The sequence below is a fragment of the Synchiropus splendidus genome, chromosome 11, assembly GCF_027744825.2.
Source record: "Synchiropus splendidus isolate RoL2022-P1 chromosome 11, RoL_Sspl_1.0, whole genome shotgun sequence".
Taxonomy (NCBI): domain Eukaryota; kingdom Metazoa; phylum Chordata; class Actinopteri; order Syngnathiformes; family Callionymidae; genus Synchiropus; species Synchiropus splendidus.
Window position 1 is genome coordinate 12,752,097 of NC_071344.1, and position 16,923 is coordinate 12,769,019.

Below are 16,923 nucleotides of genomic sequence, written 5' to 3' on the forward strand. Positions count from 1 at the left end.
TATATATATATACACACACAACTGTGAGCTTTGATAAACCATCTCATGTCAAATCAAGTCTTTTTTTTTACTGTTTTTTACTGTTGTTGTAATGATGCTTTCATCATACGTTTTCATTATACATCAAAGCACAAGGACTAAAGTGAGGCCACACTTTTTTGTGGTCATGTGACGGCACATTTAAAGAAAGTCATTCAAGGAAACAACTTTCACTGACACGTGACTGCTGTTGGATTTCCTTCGCTTATCTTCATACTTTCCCGTGTTTGCTGAAGGCATGTGCCTGTTTATCTAGTGCAGCCTTGCCCAATGTTGATGACGCTGCAGAAGAATTTCCGCCAAGTTTGGTGCGTGTGCGTGTGAGTGTGCGTGCGTGAGTCAGCGTGCAGTGGTGCGTTTGCGCCTCCTGTCTTTGAAATCGAGGTGAAGACCAGTTGACTCTCACGTCTGGTCCCAGGTTCGGTTTCGACACAACTCAAAAGGCTTCCACCGAAGCAGAAAGCTTCCCCTCACATCGCCAAGATGCTGAACATGTGGAAGGTTCGGGAGCTCGTAGACAAAGCGTGAGTATTTCGGACTCTAACGGCCGTTTATAGTCGTTTGTTCGTGAAGTTTACCTGTTCGAGAAAGACACGTATCAAAAACTTTGACGTCACTCTTCCAAGTTAGCTCGCCTGGGTGCTACCAGCTTTTGGCCAGTTGGACTGTGTGAACGCGGTTTATTGTCACCAAAACGCTCTGTGTGGGGGTTCGTCGTGTCTTGGTTTGGTTTTCGGACCACACCAGCGTCTACACAGCTTTGCATCACTTCATTTTCGCCGACAACCGAAGCTAACTCTTAGCTAATAAGCTAATTACCTAGCCAGCGGCTAAGTAGCTAACTGACAGGGCTATCCAGCTAAGCTAGTTTGACAGCTCCGGGCTACCGCTGAGTAATAACTGACTTTTTAAACACATCTCGTCTTTAGCAGCCACATTCTGACCTCGTACTTACTGGGGTTAAACATGACGTTTTTGCCACAGTCGATGATGCCACAAGCTCGACATACTGTACATACTGTATCTGGTCAAAACTAGAAACACACGTTTGTATCGCTCGTCTTTGTTTATACTTTATAGTTTGACTGGTTGCGCCACATATTTTATGTCGCTAGTATTTATATAACATGATCATTTAAGAATTCATGACCTTGGGCAAAAGGAAATGATCACTAGCAAACGTTTTATTGTAGGTGATATGTGGCGGTTGAAAGAAGCAAATAGTGTTCAATAAACATCAAATAACCTTTTTTATGTCACTCGTTTTCACTATATATTTATTTAATTATCTTTAAGCTGAGAGTATAGTTGCTGGTTAAAGAATATTAAAGTTAAAGCCAAACGTAGAACTTTATAAAAGTAAAGTAATAATCATAGTTTTAGGCAGGTGATCCGGATATGCCCTGACTGAGCCAGAGTCCTCTGTCTTTATAACCAAAACGAGGGCTGAATGATATTGGAGAACAATAAATTGCCATTCATTTTGGCAATATTGTGATTGCAATGTTGGCAGTTTATTTTCTGCATTGTTCACTAAACTCATGCAATAAATCATTCTATTGTATGACCAACAGGGAATCTGATACTATGAACACAGTATCTATATGGCCGGGCAATATATTAAGATGAAATCTAATGAGATGATGCATACATTGGTATGACTAATGTATGTTTATTTAACTATTGAACTGTAAAAAAAAACAACAACCTTGATTCACTGTAGAATATTGACTAGTAAACAAGCAGTTCAATTGTCATTGTGTAAAATGAGAGAAAGGAACGAAGCACTGCAGCAAGTGTAAAAATTAAAAATATATGTAAACCCAATCCTGGTCATCGTCTTGAGGGACACCTCAGCCCCAAAACTCTGACCCACAGGTCTTATATTTATGGCCACATCCAGACTGGTTTCCGCATTAATATGCTTCATGTACAGTGGATCGCTTCAGCTGGGAGTCAGTCGATGGAAAGCAAAGTGGATCCGATATATTTTCTAAGTTCAACACTGTATGAAGAATCAAGCTTTATGCTGAAGCATCTCCATGACTACGGGGCTGGGCCATACTTGATACTTGCCACCACAGACAACTAGGAAAGTGAACCAATTTAGAGCAAAGGTGAGACATGGATCGGACAGTCCTGATAATCTGACTGTTGTTGAACCTCATCTGCTTGGTCATCAGATGGTGCTGCGCATGAGGTTGCCAGATTTTCTTTCATGGTCTCAGAGCTGTTTTGTTTTTCAAAACACAGCGTTTGCAATTCAAAATTTGCATTCTATTACGTTGCGCTATTTCGATTTTGAATTTAAAAGAAAACAAAACAAATTTTGGTTCATAATTGAATTAAATTAATTCATAAACTATTTTTTTCCTTTGGAAGGAAATCACACATTGACTACCAAACCCTCGACCAGTCATTGTCATTGTTAACTTCTATCAGCCATGTCAACATGCCTCTTATAGACGTGACCAACTGCCTTAAAATTGCTGTTTCGACTGTTAGTTCTGCTTAATGATTTCTTAAGGAAGTGCGCTTACAGTCCAGTAATGTGTGTGCATTGGGGAGTTCTGCTCAATTTCTTCTTCCCAGCAAAACTTCTGTCCTCTAATCCAGCTGACTCAGACAATAGCGTGCTCTCAGGTTTGTCCAAGAATGTTGTCGTCTCCCTGGAGTGTGACCCCCAGGAACAATGGGTGGCTTTTAATTAAAAGGAATGGCTAAGATCAAAGGAAGCAGTGATGTTATGGAGTTCAGCAACTTTCCCAACCTTAAGCGTCACTAAATTCAGTTTAAATATTTGTTAATGCTAATACTTTTCTGCAGGCTGTGGTTGTGTTTTTATTCATAAGAAGTTTGATTGTGAGTCAATAGCACATCTCCATATGGAGATCCTATGTAATCTTGGAATGCTTGTATTTTTCCACTTTATTATCATAATGCTGTTATTGGTTAAGTTACTATTATAATAAGTTACATTATCACAAATGCCTGCGATGAGATACGAAGAGTCAGAGTCAGATTTCCGCTGTGCGCAGCCGTCTCTTCATCAGTTGTCTTGTCAAGTTTATTTGTGAAAAAGGCTCCACCATAACAGACTCATGAACAAATTATATTTGTAAGTACATTTTTCACTTTGGACTAAGCAGTGGTACTGATTAAGTTAAATACTATTTTGATTTGAAGTCTGTGGTATTTTTTTGTCTAAATGGAGTGTATCAGGAAGCATTTATTCAGTAAGACTGTCCAATATAAATGCATGAAAAAGCAGAAAAGTGAATACTTATGAGTTACATTATAAATTTGCCTCTCCTACGCTGTGTATCGTAGACGTACGGAAGTTTATAGCATACTGTCACAGTCCAAACACCACAACTTCTGTTATTCGAGGTAACTTTGCAGCTGAGGCTGATGTGATAACGTCTTTCATCACCATTTTATTTCCTCTTGTGGGCCTGTGCTGTGAAACACAGTGTCTTTTGCACAAGCTACAGCCTCTACTGTTGTCATTTTGTCATTGCCCGCCAACAGTCATTCATTCAAGTGCGTTGTCTCTTGTATTAAGTTTAATGTTTTGGACATTGTGGTTGATTTCTGCTGTTAACCCTTAACAGAAATAATCTGATGCAGCGTAGAGATAAATTCAGTTCAAAAGTTAACCTCTTGATTTATTGACAAAACTCAGCACTAATTGATATATAACTAAGCCTTTACAAATGACTACAATATGGAATCTATTTCTTTCATGCTGTTTTGTTTGCTGATCGAGATGTTAGCTGATTCCCGCCCTTTTAACTGGACACGATGCAGCTGGCTAAAGGTCCATTCCTGAATAGGATTAACAGCCATTTCTGATCTTGCTTATACAAATAGCAATTGTGTTTGGTGAACGGATCAAAGAACAGACATCTTGCATGGAGCGGATGTGAGAATATTTATTGTAGTGGGACAAACATTGGAAAGAACATTTGATATATAATGATTGAGTTTTCTTTGTTACTTGACCTTGTTGCACTGATTTTGAGGGTTTTTTTAAAGATACATTTTACAAGATAAACCAACTTTAGGTTAAAAGTTTTCTTTCAACTTGACCTTGAAGTTCCTGAATTTATTTATCATTAACCACTTCACTGTAGCAGAACACAACACTGTAGCTCATACTGAGAAACTGAAAACAACACCAGCATTGAGGCCTGAATAGAGTTGACGCTGAGGGGTAATATATTAGTCTGAATAAGTTTATTCAGAGCTCCGCTTTAAGGTTACTGAGTTTTTAACAGAAAATGTGTTACACTTGTCATTTTAAATGAGTTAAAATGTTTTTGGTGGTATGTTCTGCTTAATTTCTTTCAATTCAAGTCACAGCTTTTGCTTTGCTGCAAAGACAACGTCAACTTTGAGAGATAGTCTTTCACAAGTTTGGCTTCGTAGTGGAAGCAGGACATCACTGAAAGTAATCCGCACCATGTGTTCATTATTTACGTTTTTGTCGTTCTTAGTGGTAAAACACAGACTGGCTCTTTAATGCACACACAACACAGGCAGCAACAGAACCACAGACCGGCTGTATCTGTTCTTAGCCATCAAGTTCTTTAACCCTCTGTACTCTAAGTGCTGATGTGGCAGTATGAGCTCCAGTTTTCAAACATTATCCCTTTCAATATTTTCACTGAAGTAATGACTGAATGTAATGGAATCATGGCCCCCTCACGCTCTACTATACTATTTTCTCAGTCTTATAAAAGTGTAAAATTAGATTAATTAAAAACAAAAAAGTCCAATACCTCCAAAGTGGCTTTGCGTAATGCCACATTGAGTTTTGACAAAGGAAGTCAGAAATGAGCTAGGAAACTAATTTGTCCATTCATTACTGGATAGTCATTCAATAACTACTCAATGTATTCCGTGCTTTCTTAATCTGGATTATTCTAAATCCCCTCAAAGGCTTTCTCATTGAGCTGCATGAAAAATTATGCTTCGTCTTTGGTCATTTTTTTGTTTCCTGGATGTTATGGTGTAATGCTTTCCTGTGTAATGAGAAGTGATGAAATAAATTGTGAAATGTGATCTGTAGAGCGTATTAAAATCTTGGATTGCAAGATGTTGGCTGGTAAAAAGCATTCCAGTTACATAAGGATGCTTCTTCTCTTGAGAGGTTGACATCATCATATGTATCTAGCGAACCAGCTCAAATAACTGGAATGCATTGTCATTGTGGTTACTCATCACTACAACCTTCATCGTGTTACCATTAAAGGCCTGTGGTGTTTATATTTTGGCCATAATAGTGCTTCTTGTTATTGGCCACAATACCAGTGAACCCTATCGTCCACAATGAAAGTCTGAAGTGAATGGGTGTGGCTGTAATCCGATTCCTTGCATCTCTGATTCATTACCACTTGTCAAGACGAGTGCGCTTTTAAAGTGGAAATGACTGATGTATAAGAGCTTCAGAACAGTTCTCGTTGGGCCTGATTTGTTAATTTATTTTTCTACAGAACCAATGTGGTGATGAACTACTCCGAAGTGGAGTCAAAAGTCAGAGAAGCAACAAATGATGACCCCTGGGGACCTTCCGGGCAGCTGATGGCTGACATTGCAAGGTAAAGAAAAAGTGTTGCTACTTTTTTCACACAGTCTGAACTTATACAGTCTGGCTTATAAGATATAATATTGAGCCTCATTACATCAAACCGATAAAATCACAGGCATTTTATTGATCTTAAAGCTCCAAATGCGCTGTTTAAGATCAAGTGTCCGCAGCTCCGACCAAAGAGCCAATCTCCTGGAGGAGCAGATACGAGACGCAGCAGCTGAGACCAGCTGTGGTGCCGGAACATGCGGGCAGAAACAGCACATTTGCAGCGCTTTAATGTCAATAAATATGTGAGGAGTTGATGATTACAGTTCAGAACATTGCCCAGTTTGTTGGGCAATATTTTCCAAACTAGTTTAGAAGTGATCCTCAACCGCGGCTTATAGAGTGCTGTGGCTTATGGATGAACAAGATATGTTTTCCGGTTTAAATTTAGTGGGTGGGGTTAAAATTCAGGTGCCCTCTATAGTCCAGAAATCCTGGGACATTTTTACTGTAGCTTCATGCCCAGTCTGTTTTAGCTACTGGGTACATTCAGTTTTAGTTCTGTATATCAGTCCTATTTATGTTTGATTTTGTACTGTATTAGCAATTTCTTCCAACTATGTTTCATTAATTTTTTTGTTTTGTTTTTTTTAGTATAAACCAAAAGTGTTTGTTTAGAGTAGAACGAACTGTAACTCACAGAACATTGTGTTGCTTCCTGTCTTTCTCACATGGACGTGCCGGCGCTCAGAGCCACATTTATGTACGAGCAGTTCCCAGAGGTGATGAATATGCTGTGGGCGAGGATGCTCAGGGACAACAAGAAAAACTGGAGAAGAGTTTACAAGGTCTGACGGCACCCTTCACACATGCAGAACTATTATATGTAAATAGCTAATCTATTATGCAACAGTTTTGATAAGATGGCAAGAAGACCTTTAAAGGTGTTAAGCATATATCACATGGATTTAATGCAAGACTGGAATTGTTGCACTCTCTCTGTGGTACGAGGCTGCTTGTTATTGGTTAAACAATTTCTTTTAATAATTTGTTTTCCTCTGGTCAGTTAAAAGTACGAGTTGTTTCTCTGTGCAGAACTACTCACTTGAATGCATTAGAAGCCTGGCACTTAGTAGCTAACTTGTCTTCCACTAAACAAACTGAAACTTTTACAAGCACAGCCCTGGTGTTACAGGTTTGATTGAATCCTGACCAAAGTAAATAGTCAACAATTAAGGAGCACTTCGACTCTAATCGCCGTCTGTCTCCTGTGTGCAGTCGCTGCTTCTTCTCGCTCACCTCATCAGGAACGGATCAGAGAGGGTGGTCACCAGTGCCAGAGAACATCTGTATGATCTGAGATCTTTAGAGAGCTACCACTTTGTAGGTAAGGTCCCCTGTCAGCCCCCTCTATTGACTGTCTTCGCTTGCTTATCCAGTAAGTTTGGAACAGAAGCACACACATCATGAAGGACCATCCTAACCCACCGTCTCTTTGATTTTCAAGTTATGCCTTGATTAGACTCGAGTCTCTCTTGGCAGAATGTTAATTAACAACAGCTTCTGTGTGAGCTGTAATGAAAGGATGAAGGCCCCGAGCACTGCTTAGTCCACAAATCCTTAAAATGCAAACACACAAACTCCCTATCTAACAGCCGCGCACACACTGGCCCAAAGCTGCTTTCTTTATTTTCTTCTGTGCAGTTCTAATGAGGAAACAATTGCTTTGTTGTTCAGACCTATCATTGTTTTAAAATTCATTCACAGATGAGAACGGGAAGGACCAAGGCGTGAATGTCCGTCAGAAGGTGAAGGAGATGGTGGACTTTGTCCAGGACGATGAAAGGCTAAGGGAAGAAAGGAAAAAGGCTAAGAAGAACAAAGACAAGTATGTCGGCGTTTCATCCGACACGATGGGATACAGAGGCTATTGTAAGTCAGCAACCAGCTCATGTAAAATAAATCAGGCTTCAGCTTCTGATCTCCACTTTTGACCCCACACCTCCAGCCGGAGACAGGTACGACTCCAGTGACAGTCGAGGAAAGTGGGATGACGACTGGGAGAGGAACAAAGGCCAGTTTCCCTTCAGCGAAAAGTTGGGAGAGCTTAGCGACAAAATCGGCAGCACCATTGAAGACACCATCGGCAGGTTTAGGAAAAACGAAAGAGATGACTCCCCCGATCGTTTTAGGTATTTGGACTATAAATGCTTCTCACTGGTGTCAAAATGTATTCCGGAAATTTTGTCTGATACATATTCTTTGTGGTGAATGTTTCATGGAGCAAAATAACAGTTAATATACAGTTACTGGAAATATTTATGATATGAATTTAAAGTTTAGATTCAGTATTGCGACGCAGAGGCAGTTCCAGCTGCAGAATTCATCTTAAAATCACTTAATAAAAGTATAGCTTTATTCTTTTGACGCATGTATCCAGACCTGGAACACAGGCAATCAAGAAGCCATAGAGAAATATTGAAGCAGGCGTCACACTTTAGGCATTCACTGAATTGGCGACGATAAAAAGGTTAGATTTTTTTAATCCAGGGACTTCTCTCCAGTCTGCAGCTGTCCTCACGCGGCCTCCTCATATGTCTGGATGTCAGTCATTATGATGGTTCTTTTGAGATTTTTTTCCTGAAAAATACACCAAAAAGCGTCCACCTCCATGATGCATTAGGTGTTATCTGTTTGTTTCGAGGTTTCCTCTTCATTTAAATACATTTGTGGGTTCATCTTTTAAAAAAAATAAAATTTTTCTGATATATAAATAGGTGCATATATGAGCATACTACTGCCATTGTGTAAAATTGTATTTTTGGTGGCCTGGTTGGCCCTGTTGTCGTCAAGCTAGCATTTCACTGTTTTATAGGTAGGGTTGGTGACATTGAAAAACGCTGTGATTTAGTGTTATCTTTTTCTCATAGCACTGAGAGAGAGAGGAGGGAGGGGAAGTGCGCATCAAATGGCGGTTGGCTTTATTTGGCATATCACCAATCATTTAGAACAGGTCTGTAAAAAATACTGGACAGTGTTCTTTTGGACCACTGGTGACTGAAATGTTTTGTTTTGTGAAGACATTTGATGAATTGACTGCAAGGAAGGTGTGAAAAGGATTTTAATAAATATAGTGAAAGATGTTCCTGGAGAAAATTTCCAATCCTACCTTTAATGTTAGTGGCCTTGACACTCAGTGCTTCCCTAATGGCGGCGCGGCAGACGTAAAGTGCCTGTGATGTTTTTACTTTAGACTCAGGTGGTTTGAAAATCTGCTTTTGCATATGCAGTTGTTTTTTTTCACTAAGTCAGTTTGACGAGTGATTTCTTTCCGCAGTGATAACGAAGAGGAACGGAGTCGCTCGTCGCACAACGGCAAGCCAGGTAAAGAGTTTAAAGACGACGAAGAAACAGTCACCACCAAGAGCGTTCAAATCGTGCAAGCAACAGAAACCACCGCGACGCGGAAGAGGGGCGGAGTTCCATCTAAAAAGGTGGACCTGGGGGCAGCAGCCCAATACACAGGCGAAAGCAATCCAGTCCCCTCCAGTTCTTCTCAGGTAGGAGCTGGATTTAAACTAGAAACAAAGATCCGTCAGGTTGGATGATTTTCAGATCAGAATCGCTTTCTCTCTTTGTGATTCAGGCTCAGCCAGCCGCCGCGAAACCTGCCAGTGCTGGACTGGTAGACTTAATGATGGCTGACATCACTCCGAGCCAGCCCGCTGCCACAGGTAAAGTGAGGCTTACTTCAAAAAAACTTCACTTCTTTGTCATGCCAGGTGTTTGCTGGGAAGATTAATATCGCCTGGGTCCCAGCGGAGAGTTCCTTCCAAAACATGCCTCTGCTTAAAAATCTGTTGGAAATGGCTCTTCAGACAAATGAAAAATGATTTTATTTTTTTTCTTTCATATTTGGGGTTTTTGCCCACCAAGCATTTAGTCCTGTCTGCAGTGTTCACTTGCCCACAGCAGCACAACAATGAAAGTTAGATGAGACTTGTTTGGAGTGGCAGTGCCCAGCTGCCGCTGCTGGCTTCATGCTTGTGAGGACAGCTGCGGGAAGAAGTTGATGTATAGTAACTAAGTGCGCACCAGATGTTTTCGGAGTAGTCCCCTGTGAGTGGAGAGGGCGGGAGGACAGAACAGATGTTTGGTCTTCGCTACCTATCTGCTGCCACCCCCCCTTTCCCTGAAGAACCCCGACACTGAAGGAATGCTAACTATGGCAGGATGACACCTGCAACTGATGACGTCCATCTCTCTCTGCAGATTTGATCAGTGGATTTGCTGACTTCTCCTCGCCAGCTGCGTCCGCCAGCCTCTCCGCTGGATCTGGTAGGTTTCAAGATATTTCTGTTGGCGTGTGCTGTTGTAGGCATACTGCTAGAATATTCAGAGGGATGCTGGGAGGGAGCCCTGGCCATATGGAGCCTGCTACCTGCTCTGCATAACAAGAACAGACACACATCAACTCTTGTTATGGATGACAAGGAGACAGGGACAGAGGAAGAAGTTAGTGGGGGTGGAGCAGCCCGAGATTGAGAGGAAGAGACAACAAGCGAATCCATCGCTATGAAAATTTTAAGGCGTGACTCCAGTGGTCACTGATGAGACTTCCGATGGTCCTCGCAGCTTATTGTTGCTGGTTTTGACTGCATCAAATGTGTATGTGACCCTTTTTGCTGAAGCTGAACTGGAAATCCTTCAATGGTCTTCCATCTCTTCGTAGCACCAGCCTCCAACACCAATGGGGACTTTGGAGAGTGGAACGCCTTCCCCGGGGGCCAGATACCGGCGTCTGCAGACACCAGTGCGAGTGACCTTTTTGGAGGCATGACAGGAGGCCCGGCTGTGGCCCCCGCTCCTGCCCCAGCTCCTGGGCCTTCCTCGGCAGACCTGTTTGACCTGATGGGACCAACTCAGACCTTCACCTCCTCCCAGAGCCTCAACTTTAGCATGAACAACACGCAGAGCATGAGCAGCACAGTCCTGCCACAGTCCCGTTCTCAGGTACCGCACTCGCAACCCACTTTCAACCTGGTCAAATGAGAGTTGAGTTTTTGGTTAGCTGCAGCGCAAACTAATGGCCTTCCATTTGTTTGCCGCATGACTAAGTGCAGTGTGAGCAATGAACACAAGATGATTATAAAAACAAGGTCAAAGAACAAGGAAATTGATTTCCTACATGGCTGCTGTATGTGGGGTGCGCCAGTGCTCCAGACTAGAAAGGGAGGAACGGCAAACTACAGCTGTGTGAGAATCCACACGGGTGAGCGAGCGCTGGCAAACACGCACCCGAAGCACAAGCTGTGTTGGTGCCCCAAAATAGGTATTGATTGACCCCTTACTGCTGACATTGCAAAGAGAAGAAGAAAAATCACAAGTGCTTATAAAAGTTGTTTCTGCCAGCGAGTGGCGAGCTGGGAATTGCACGCTCGGGTAGCTCGACAATGTTTTTTAAGGCTACATGTTATAGTTCTTCCAGGTGGACTGGTCTCGGAGTGAGGGGGAGGAGTCGTGAGGGGGAACTTGGCTTTGAGGGCAAATAAATGAGAAGAGTCTCGTGCTTTTTAATGATTGCCCCGTTAGAAGTACATAGCCACTTGATCAAGCTCATTTTCTTTTCATGATTTATGTTTCCTATCCTGAAATCAATGCGCTCCAGAACACAAATGTTTTGACAGAGCAGTGACTTCTGTTTGTTTGGACCTGATCATTTAACTTGTCTGTGTGATGCAGTTATAATTCAAGTGATTGAAACATGGACAACCAGCCATACGGTGGATGGTTAACCTGCAGCCTCACCAGCTGCGCCCCCCCTTGTTCCCCCCGTGGGACCGCCCACTAACCACCCATTCTCCTGTTGATGGCGCACACACACTCTAAATAATCAAGTTTGATGCGGGAAATCCATTTAAAACACCTGCACATGTTGTGGATCCTGCCTTTTCTTGTCGTGTTTGCTTAATTGCCAAAGACGCAGCTGTTGCTTAAAAAGGGCTGTGGTTTAAACCCACTGCTGGTCCTCTGCAGCCCCTTCAGACCATGGGTGGTCCTCTTCAGCCACAGCCCGCTCAGTCCCTGCAACCGGCGCAGCAGGGTCCCGCAGCCAAAGCTCCTCTTCCTTCCACCTGGTCGGACCCCTCGGTCAACATCAGTCTGGATTTCCTGGGCCCAGGGATGCACGCCCCCAAGGCCAGCCAGCCCAGCCTGAACTCCCTCCAGCAAGGTGAGACGGATGACGCTCCAGAACAGGCTTCAACCGAACAACAGGCTCTGTCAACTGTCAAGTCTCTATCTCTCTTCCAGGTAGCATGACGTCTCCCACCATGCTGTCTCAAGGGATGTCCGCCATGAACCTGGGACCCAGCCCTGTCAGACCAGCCATGAGTCCCATGATGCACCCCAGTGTGGGCATGATGGGCATGGGCATGGTCCCCAACCCGGCAATGATGGGCATGAGCATGAACATGGGGATGCCACAGTCGGGGATGCCCATGGGCATGCCTGCGGCCATGGGCATGGGCATGGGGATGAACCCCGGCATGGTCCAACAACCCAAAAATGACGCCTTCGCTGACTTTGCCAACTTCGGGAAGTGACAGAGCCGCGGTCGCAAATTGTTTCTGGAGCCTCTCTCTTTGTCCGTTGGTGAAGGATTGTAATGAGCTGCAAACAAAGAGTACTTGAATCATGTCAACGACCGTAATAATACAGACGCGCCGCCATCTCCTCTGCTGGCTGCTGGAGGGGGGAGGGGTCACCGACGCGTCCTCCTCCTGCAGAACGTCAGGGTGTTTTCTTTTGTAACCTCAATCAAGTGACACAGAGTAGAACCTGATGTCAACATTTGTAGCTGCGTTCTTTTTATCAGTCTCCATCCCCACTTTTTTTCTAACAGGCCGTTTTTAACTGTCTTCCGAGTCGCCAGTCTGTGTGTCTTTGCCCCGTCCTTTGACCTGTCGATCCGAAGCCTTTCCAATGAAGTACCTGACGGTGAGTTCATGATTCCAGACCCGTGACAAAGCACAGCGCCTGCTGGGGGTCTGCACACGAAGCGCCGCAGCTTACGAATGAGGTGACTGAACTTGTGGAGATTAAGGTGGAGCTTTCTTACGGAGGCCATCAGATGGTTGTTCTTATATAAATATCTATATTTTACACGTGGATAAAGAGTATAATCAGATGAGATAATCAGTAGCGGGAGGTGCTTTGAAAATGGTTGTGGGGTTTTTGTGTGCCTGGAAAACCTTTAACCTCTTCAGTTTAACCGCAGTGTTGAAGTTTCCATGTACAAGTGTTTGTACTCATGCCTAAGCCAAGTGAACCATGTACAGAAGATTATTTAATATAAGCTGTTTTATTACGGTGGGCCTTAGTTCAGCATCCCAACTGACTGTTAACGCATATTTATGTCCTGGTTATTACTGCCTTTCAAATATGTTCCTCCCTCAAAAAGGCTTCTTTCCCCCCACTTGGTTCGATTTTGTCGTAAAAACTGTTCCCTCATTTGTGCCTTCTAATCGCATGGATGTTTAAAATCCACGATGGTTTAAGTGCCTGCTCACAGTCGCCTCCTGAACTTTATAATGAATGATATTCTTGCCTGCTTGACATTTTCGGGATGTCAACGGCGAGATAAATAATTCACTGACCAGAGAAGGCCGTGGATCCTTCAGCCCCGGGAGAGTTGGACGCTCACAGTAGCCTTGAATCCAAGCCTAAAGCATCATAATGACCAAAATCTGTCGCTTTCTTTTCTATGACAAAACAGTAGAGTTTTAAGCCTTTTGTTTTCTATTTCAAATGATTTTTTCTTTTTTGGATCTCTTTAAGATGGGGTTGTTACTGAGACACTAGTTTATGCAAATGTTGAAATCCTTTTGAGAAAATTTTGCGTTCTGTTGATTTCCAGAGATTCTTGATCGACAACATTAAACTGTTGATTGGACTTTGGTAATGGCGTGTGTTATTTGCTATGCCTGTCTCATTAGTCACTTTGAAAAGAGCTTGGAGCAGCAAATGTGTTTACTCCTTCAGTTAATGTGACAGATCAAGATTCATCATCTTTAACTGCGTAGTGCTCAGCCACATTTCCAAACTCACCCTGTCGCGCATGCTGACGACAGCGTTCTTTAGAGTTCAATATTTTCAAATGGAAAACAAGCAGATGGCAACACAAGCAGAGCCCCTTCCACCTCATCTGGCTCACATCGACGCAGATGCAGAGCAGCAGCCGGTCTAACCCAACCTCTGCTGCCGGAACACCGAAAGGAAACCATCCACCCAAAGAAATCTATTTCCCGGGTCTATATCTGTCAGTTTTGTCCTGCTGTCATGACCAGAGGACAGGGGATTCAAAGGCTACCGTTGAGGAGCCGTGGTTGCAGGTTGAGGAGATCAATACGAAATCGTCTGCCAAAAGCTTTTATCACTGACAAGTCTGACATTACACTGATGTCACAGAAGCAACACACATGTGTAAAGTAGTGAATAGCTCAGGTGAAGACGTCCTCTTGAACAACAGACGAAAACATTTCAAATTTAAACATTTTGATTGTCTTTGAGTATACATCCCTCTTCTGGGAAGTTGTGTGGAACCCAGCAACTTTTTTTTCTTTTGCGTTAAATCGCAAAAGATGAACAGAATATATTGTGTCATATAATTTATGGATTATATATTTATATTCAAGTTATTATATCAGCTTATTGAAACTAAAACTCTTTTAATGTCTTGAAAATATTTGTGTGAGAATTTCAAGTACATTCAGAGTAGTGGAAACCCTGGTCATTGTGTAGCAAAAAACATCCCTTAACAAAAGCAAATATGCTTTTGTTTGCTTTTGTTCAGGGATTCTTCCATGTTTGTTGTTGTTGTTATCATTCTCGCTGCCACGTGTCTTGTGCATCAGTGTGGTCAGTGGACCAGGAACTCATGCACTTACAAAGGTTCCCTGTTGTCTGGAGAGCAAACTGTTCAATTAAATTACATTAAAACGATTAAATATTTTAATGCGCTAATTACGATTGATTAATAATTAATTAATTAATCGCGATTAGCTCGCGATTAAGTCCCACCATTAGTATAAGCATGGTATTGCTGTGAACGCAAAACGCATAAATACGTTTATGGAAAAATGTGTCATGAGAAAGTTGACCGGGTGTGACGTTTGAGGGGTGTCGGAATTTTCATTGAAAACGAATTAATCAATCCATAACCACCACTAAATGTCTTGAGTCTCACAGTCCGTAAATGTACCGCGGAGGAGCGCGTACCCTGGGCGCTAGCTGGCCAGCAACCAAGAGAAAAACCTCAATATTTGTCCTTTATTTACGTCGTAGAATTCGGTCTTTGGCTGAAACCGCTTGGTGGGTGTACACTGTAGTGACGTCATCATTCATGTGAGCTGCTTTCTGACAACTTGCTTCACGCGATAACGTATATTTCATGAACAACTCAGGCGTCAACCCAAAGCGTGGTCACATTGCTAAGATAGCTATCTAAAATTAGCTTAAAATACGCTGTTGTTTAATGTATAATCACCTTCTCTTGGCTTGAAGTAACGAGTAGCAGCCGTAGTATTTTTCTGGAGTAAACTGGAACAACTCGTCCGCGTTTGTGTTGCGTTCAATTTCTCACGTAAAGGGCGAACCAAAGTCGCATGTTGCTGCCGGCACAAAGTAGGTTATGAATGTCAACAACTGGACTATTTACTCGCAGATGAAACAGCTGAAAGTAGATCGTTTCGCCGCTTTTGGACGCCATGTGTCTGGGATGTAAGTGATGCGCGTGAAGTGCAGCGCAACTTTCCCTCTAATGGTTCAGTGACATCCTGGTGACAAACAATTAAAACGTCTCATTAAACAATTAACCCATTTCCGGCTCTCTGGAGACCAAGGCACGATAATAGTCTTATAGGGATGTGTGTCGTTGTTGATGGGTCTCGTCCTATTTATCTGTAAAAAGGGGGTCAATTAAACTTCTGTAGTAAAAAAAAAAAAAAAAAAAAAAAAATCTGGGAGAGTGAGTTGTGCTGTAATCCCTGCCTTCCCAAACAAAAACGGCGTCTGTACAACTTCCACGCGACGCAGTAAACTGGGCTTTTATGGCTAATGTGCCCATTAAAGAGTAAAAAGCAATCCGGGACGTCAAGACAAATGACGGCTTTTGAGTGCCATCTGCAATCTGGAGCTTCGCGGACTCAATTATTCATCATACATTTATGAAGCCCGCTGAGACGCGGCTGTCAGCCCCTCTCAAACCAGCCGCACAAGGAACGCGAGGGGACAAGCCGCATCCGGACCCGGCGCCGGGCCCGCGCTCCTGCTGCCACCTGCTGGGCTGCACCCGCAACTGCATGACTGGACTGTGGCGTCAGGGTTTGTTATCTTTCTGTTGTGGACATCTGGGTCAGTGCTCCGTACGGACCGTTTAACAAGTTGTTTTTCATAAAATTGAAATATTAAAAAAGTTCCCAAAGGAAAAAAAACACACATATATGTATATGTTTCTTTTCAGTTTTTAAATGAAAGAAATCAGTTATTTCAGTCGTTCCGTTATTTAGAAATACACCGGTTTTGTGTGCAAAGCCCTTGATTTGAACAGTTGTTGGCAGGAGCAATAACTCCAGCTAAAATATTAACTTATACCCCCATATTTCCTAGCATATCAGAATAATTTATTTTGTTCATTCTCCACCCAGTCTTGCCATCCACCTGTGTGTGTGTGTGTGTGTGTATATATATATATATATATATATATATATATATATATATATATATAACCCCAAATTGTTGGCGCCCATTTTACTACTCAGATTACTCTTCATTCAACGAGATGTGTTAAATATCCCCAGAGACAGACAGGCAATAATTTGTAGGTCATGAGCTGCTGTGGCCTGCGTCGCCCTGCCGTCATGCTCCATCCTTATTGGCTGAGGCATCCAGACATCGGGCAGGTAAGTGAAATCTTCCACAGACATCTTCCGCCCATGTTCATGTTACAGAAAGGCGCATTTTAACATTTTGGTTGACGATGTATAATGAAAAACAAAATGCATTTTCCATTTTTGGCTCCCCTGCAAACACTGGAACACTCACGTTGTTTGGATTTTTAAAGAGGGCGCTGTGAATGGAAAGATGTCCACCCTGGTTTTCTGCCTCAGAAAAAACGTGGTGAAAAGCACATGTTTAGCCAAATCTTCCTTTGGGCACTTTTAGCGAGACTTGCAGCGTCGCTGTGGTCCATCTGCATCTCTCCTCAACAACCGGTGACGTGATGTCCGACACTGAAAGCAACA

The 16,923-nt window shown here is 42.7% G+C and overlaps 1 protein-coding gene across 1 annotated transcript; it reads left to right on the forward strand.

Annotated features, from left to right (window-relative positions):
* The first annotated feature begins 214 nt into the window (after positions 1 to 214).
* Positions 215 to 13,560, forward strand: clint1a (clathrin interactor 1a). The gene is made up of 13 exons (XM_053879029.1): positions 215 to 347; positions 458 to 563; positions 5,538 to 5,642; positions 6,372 to 6,468; positions 6,899 to 7,007; positions 7,388 to 7,552; positions 7,629 to 7,812; positions 8,958 to 9,180; positions 9,267 to 9,354; positions 9,893 to 9,958; positions 10,353 to 10,633; positions 11,657 to 11,852; positions 11,933 to 13,560. Exons 2-13 carry the CDS (start codon positions 523 to 525, stop codon positions 12,223 to 12,225), a joined length of 1,848 nt encoding a protein of 615 aa, XP_053735004.1. The 5' UTR covers positions 215 to 347; positions 458 to 522; the 3' UTR covers positions 12,226 to 13,560.
* The last annotated feature ends 3,363 nt before the right edge of the window (positions 13,561 to 16,923 follow it).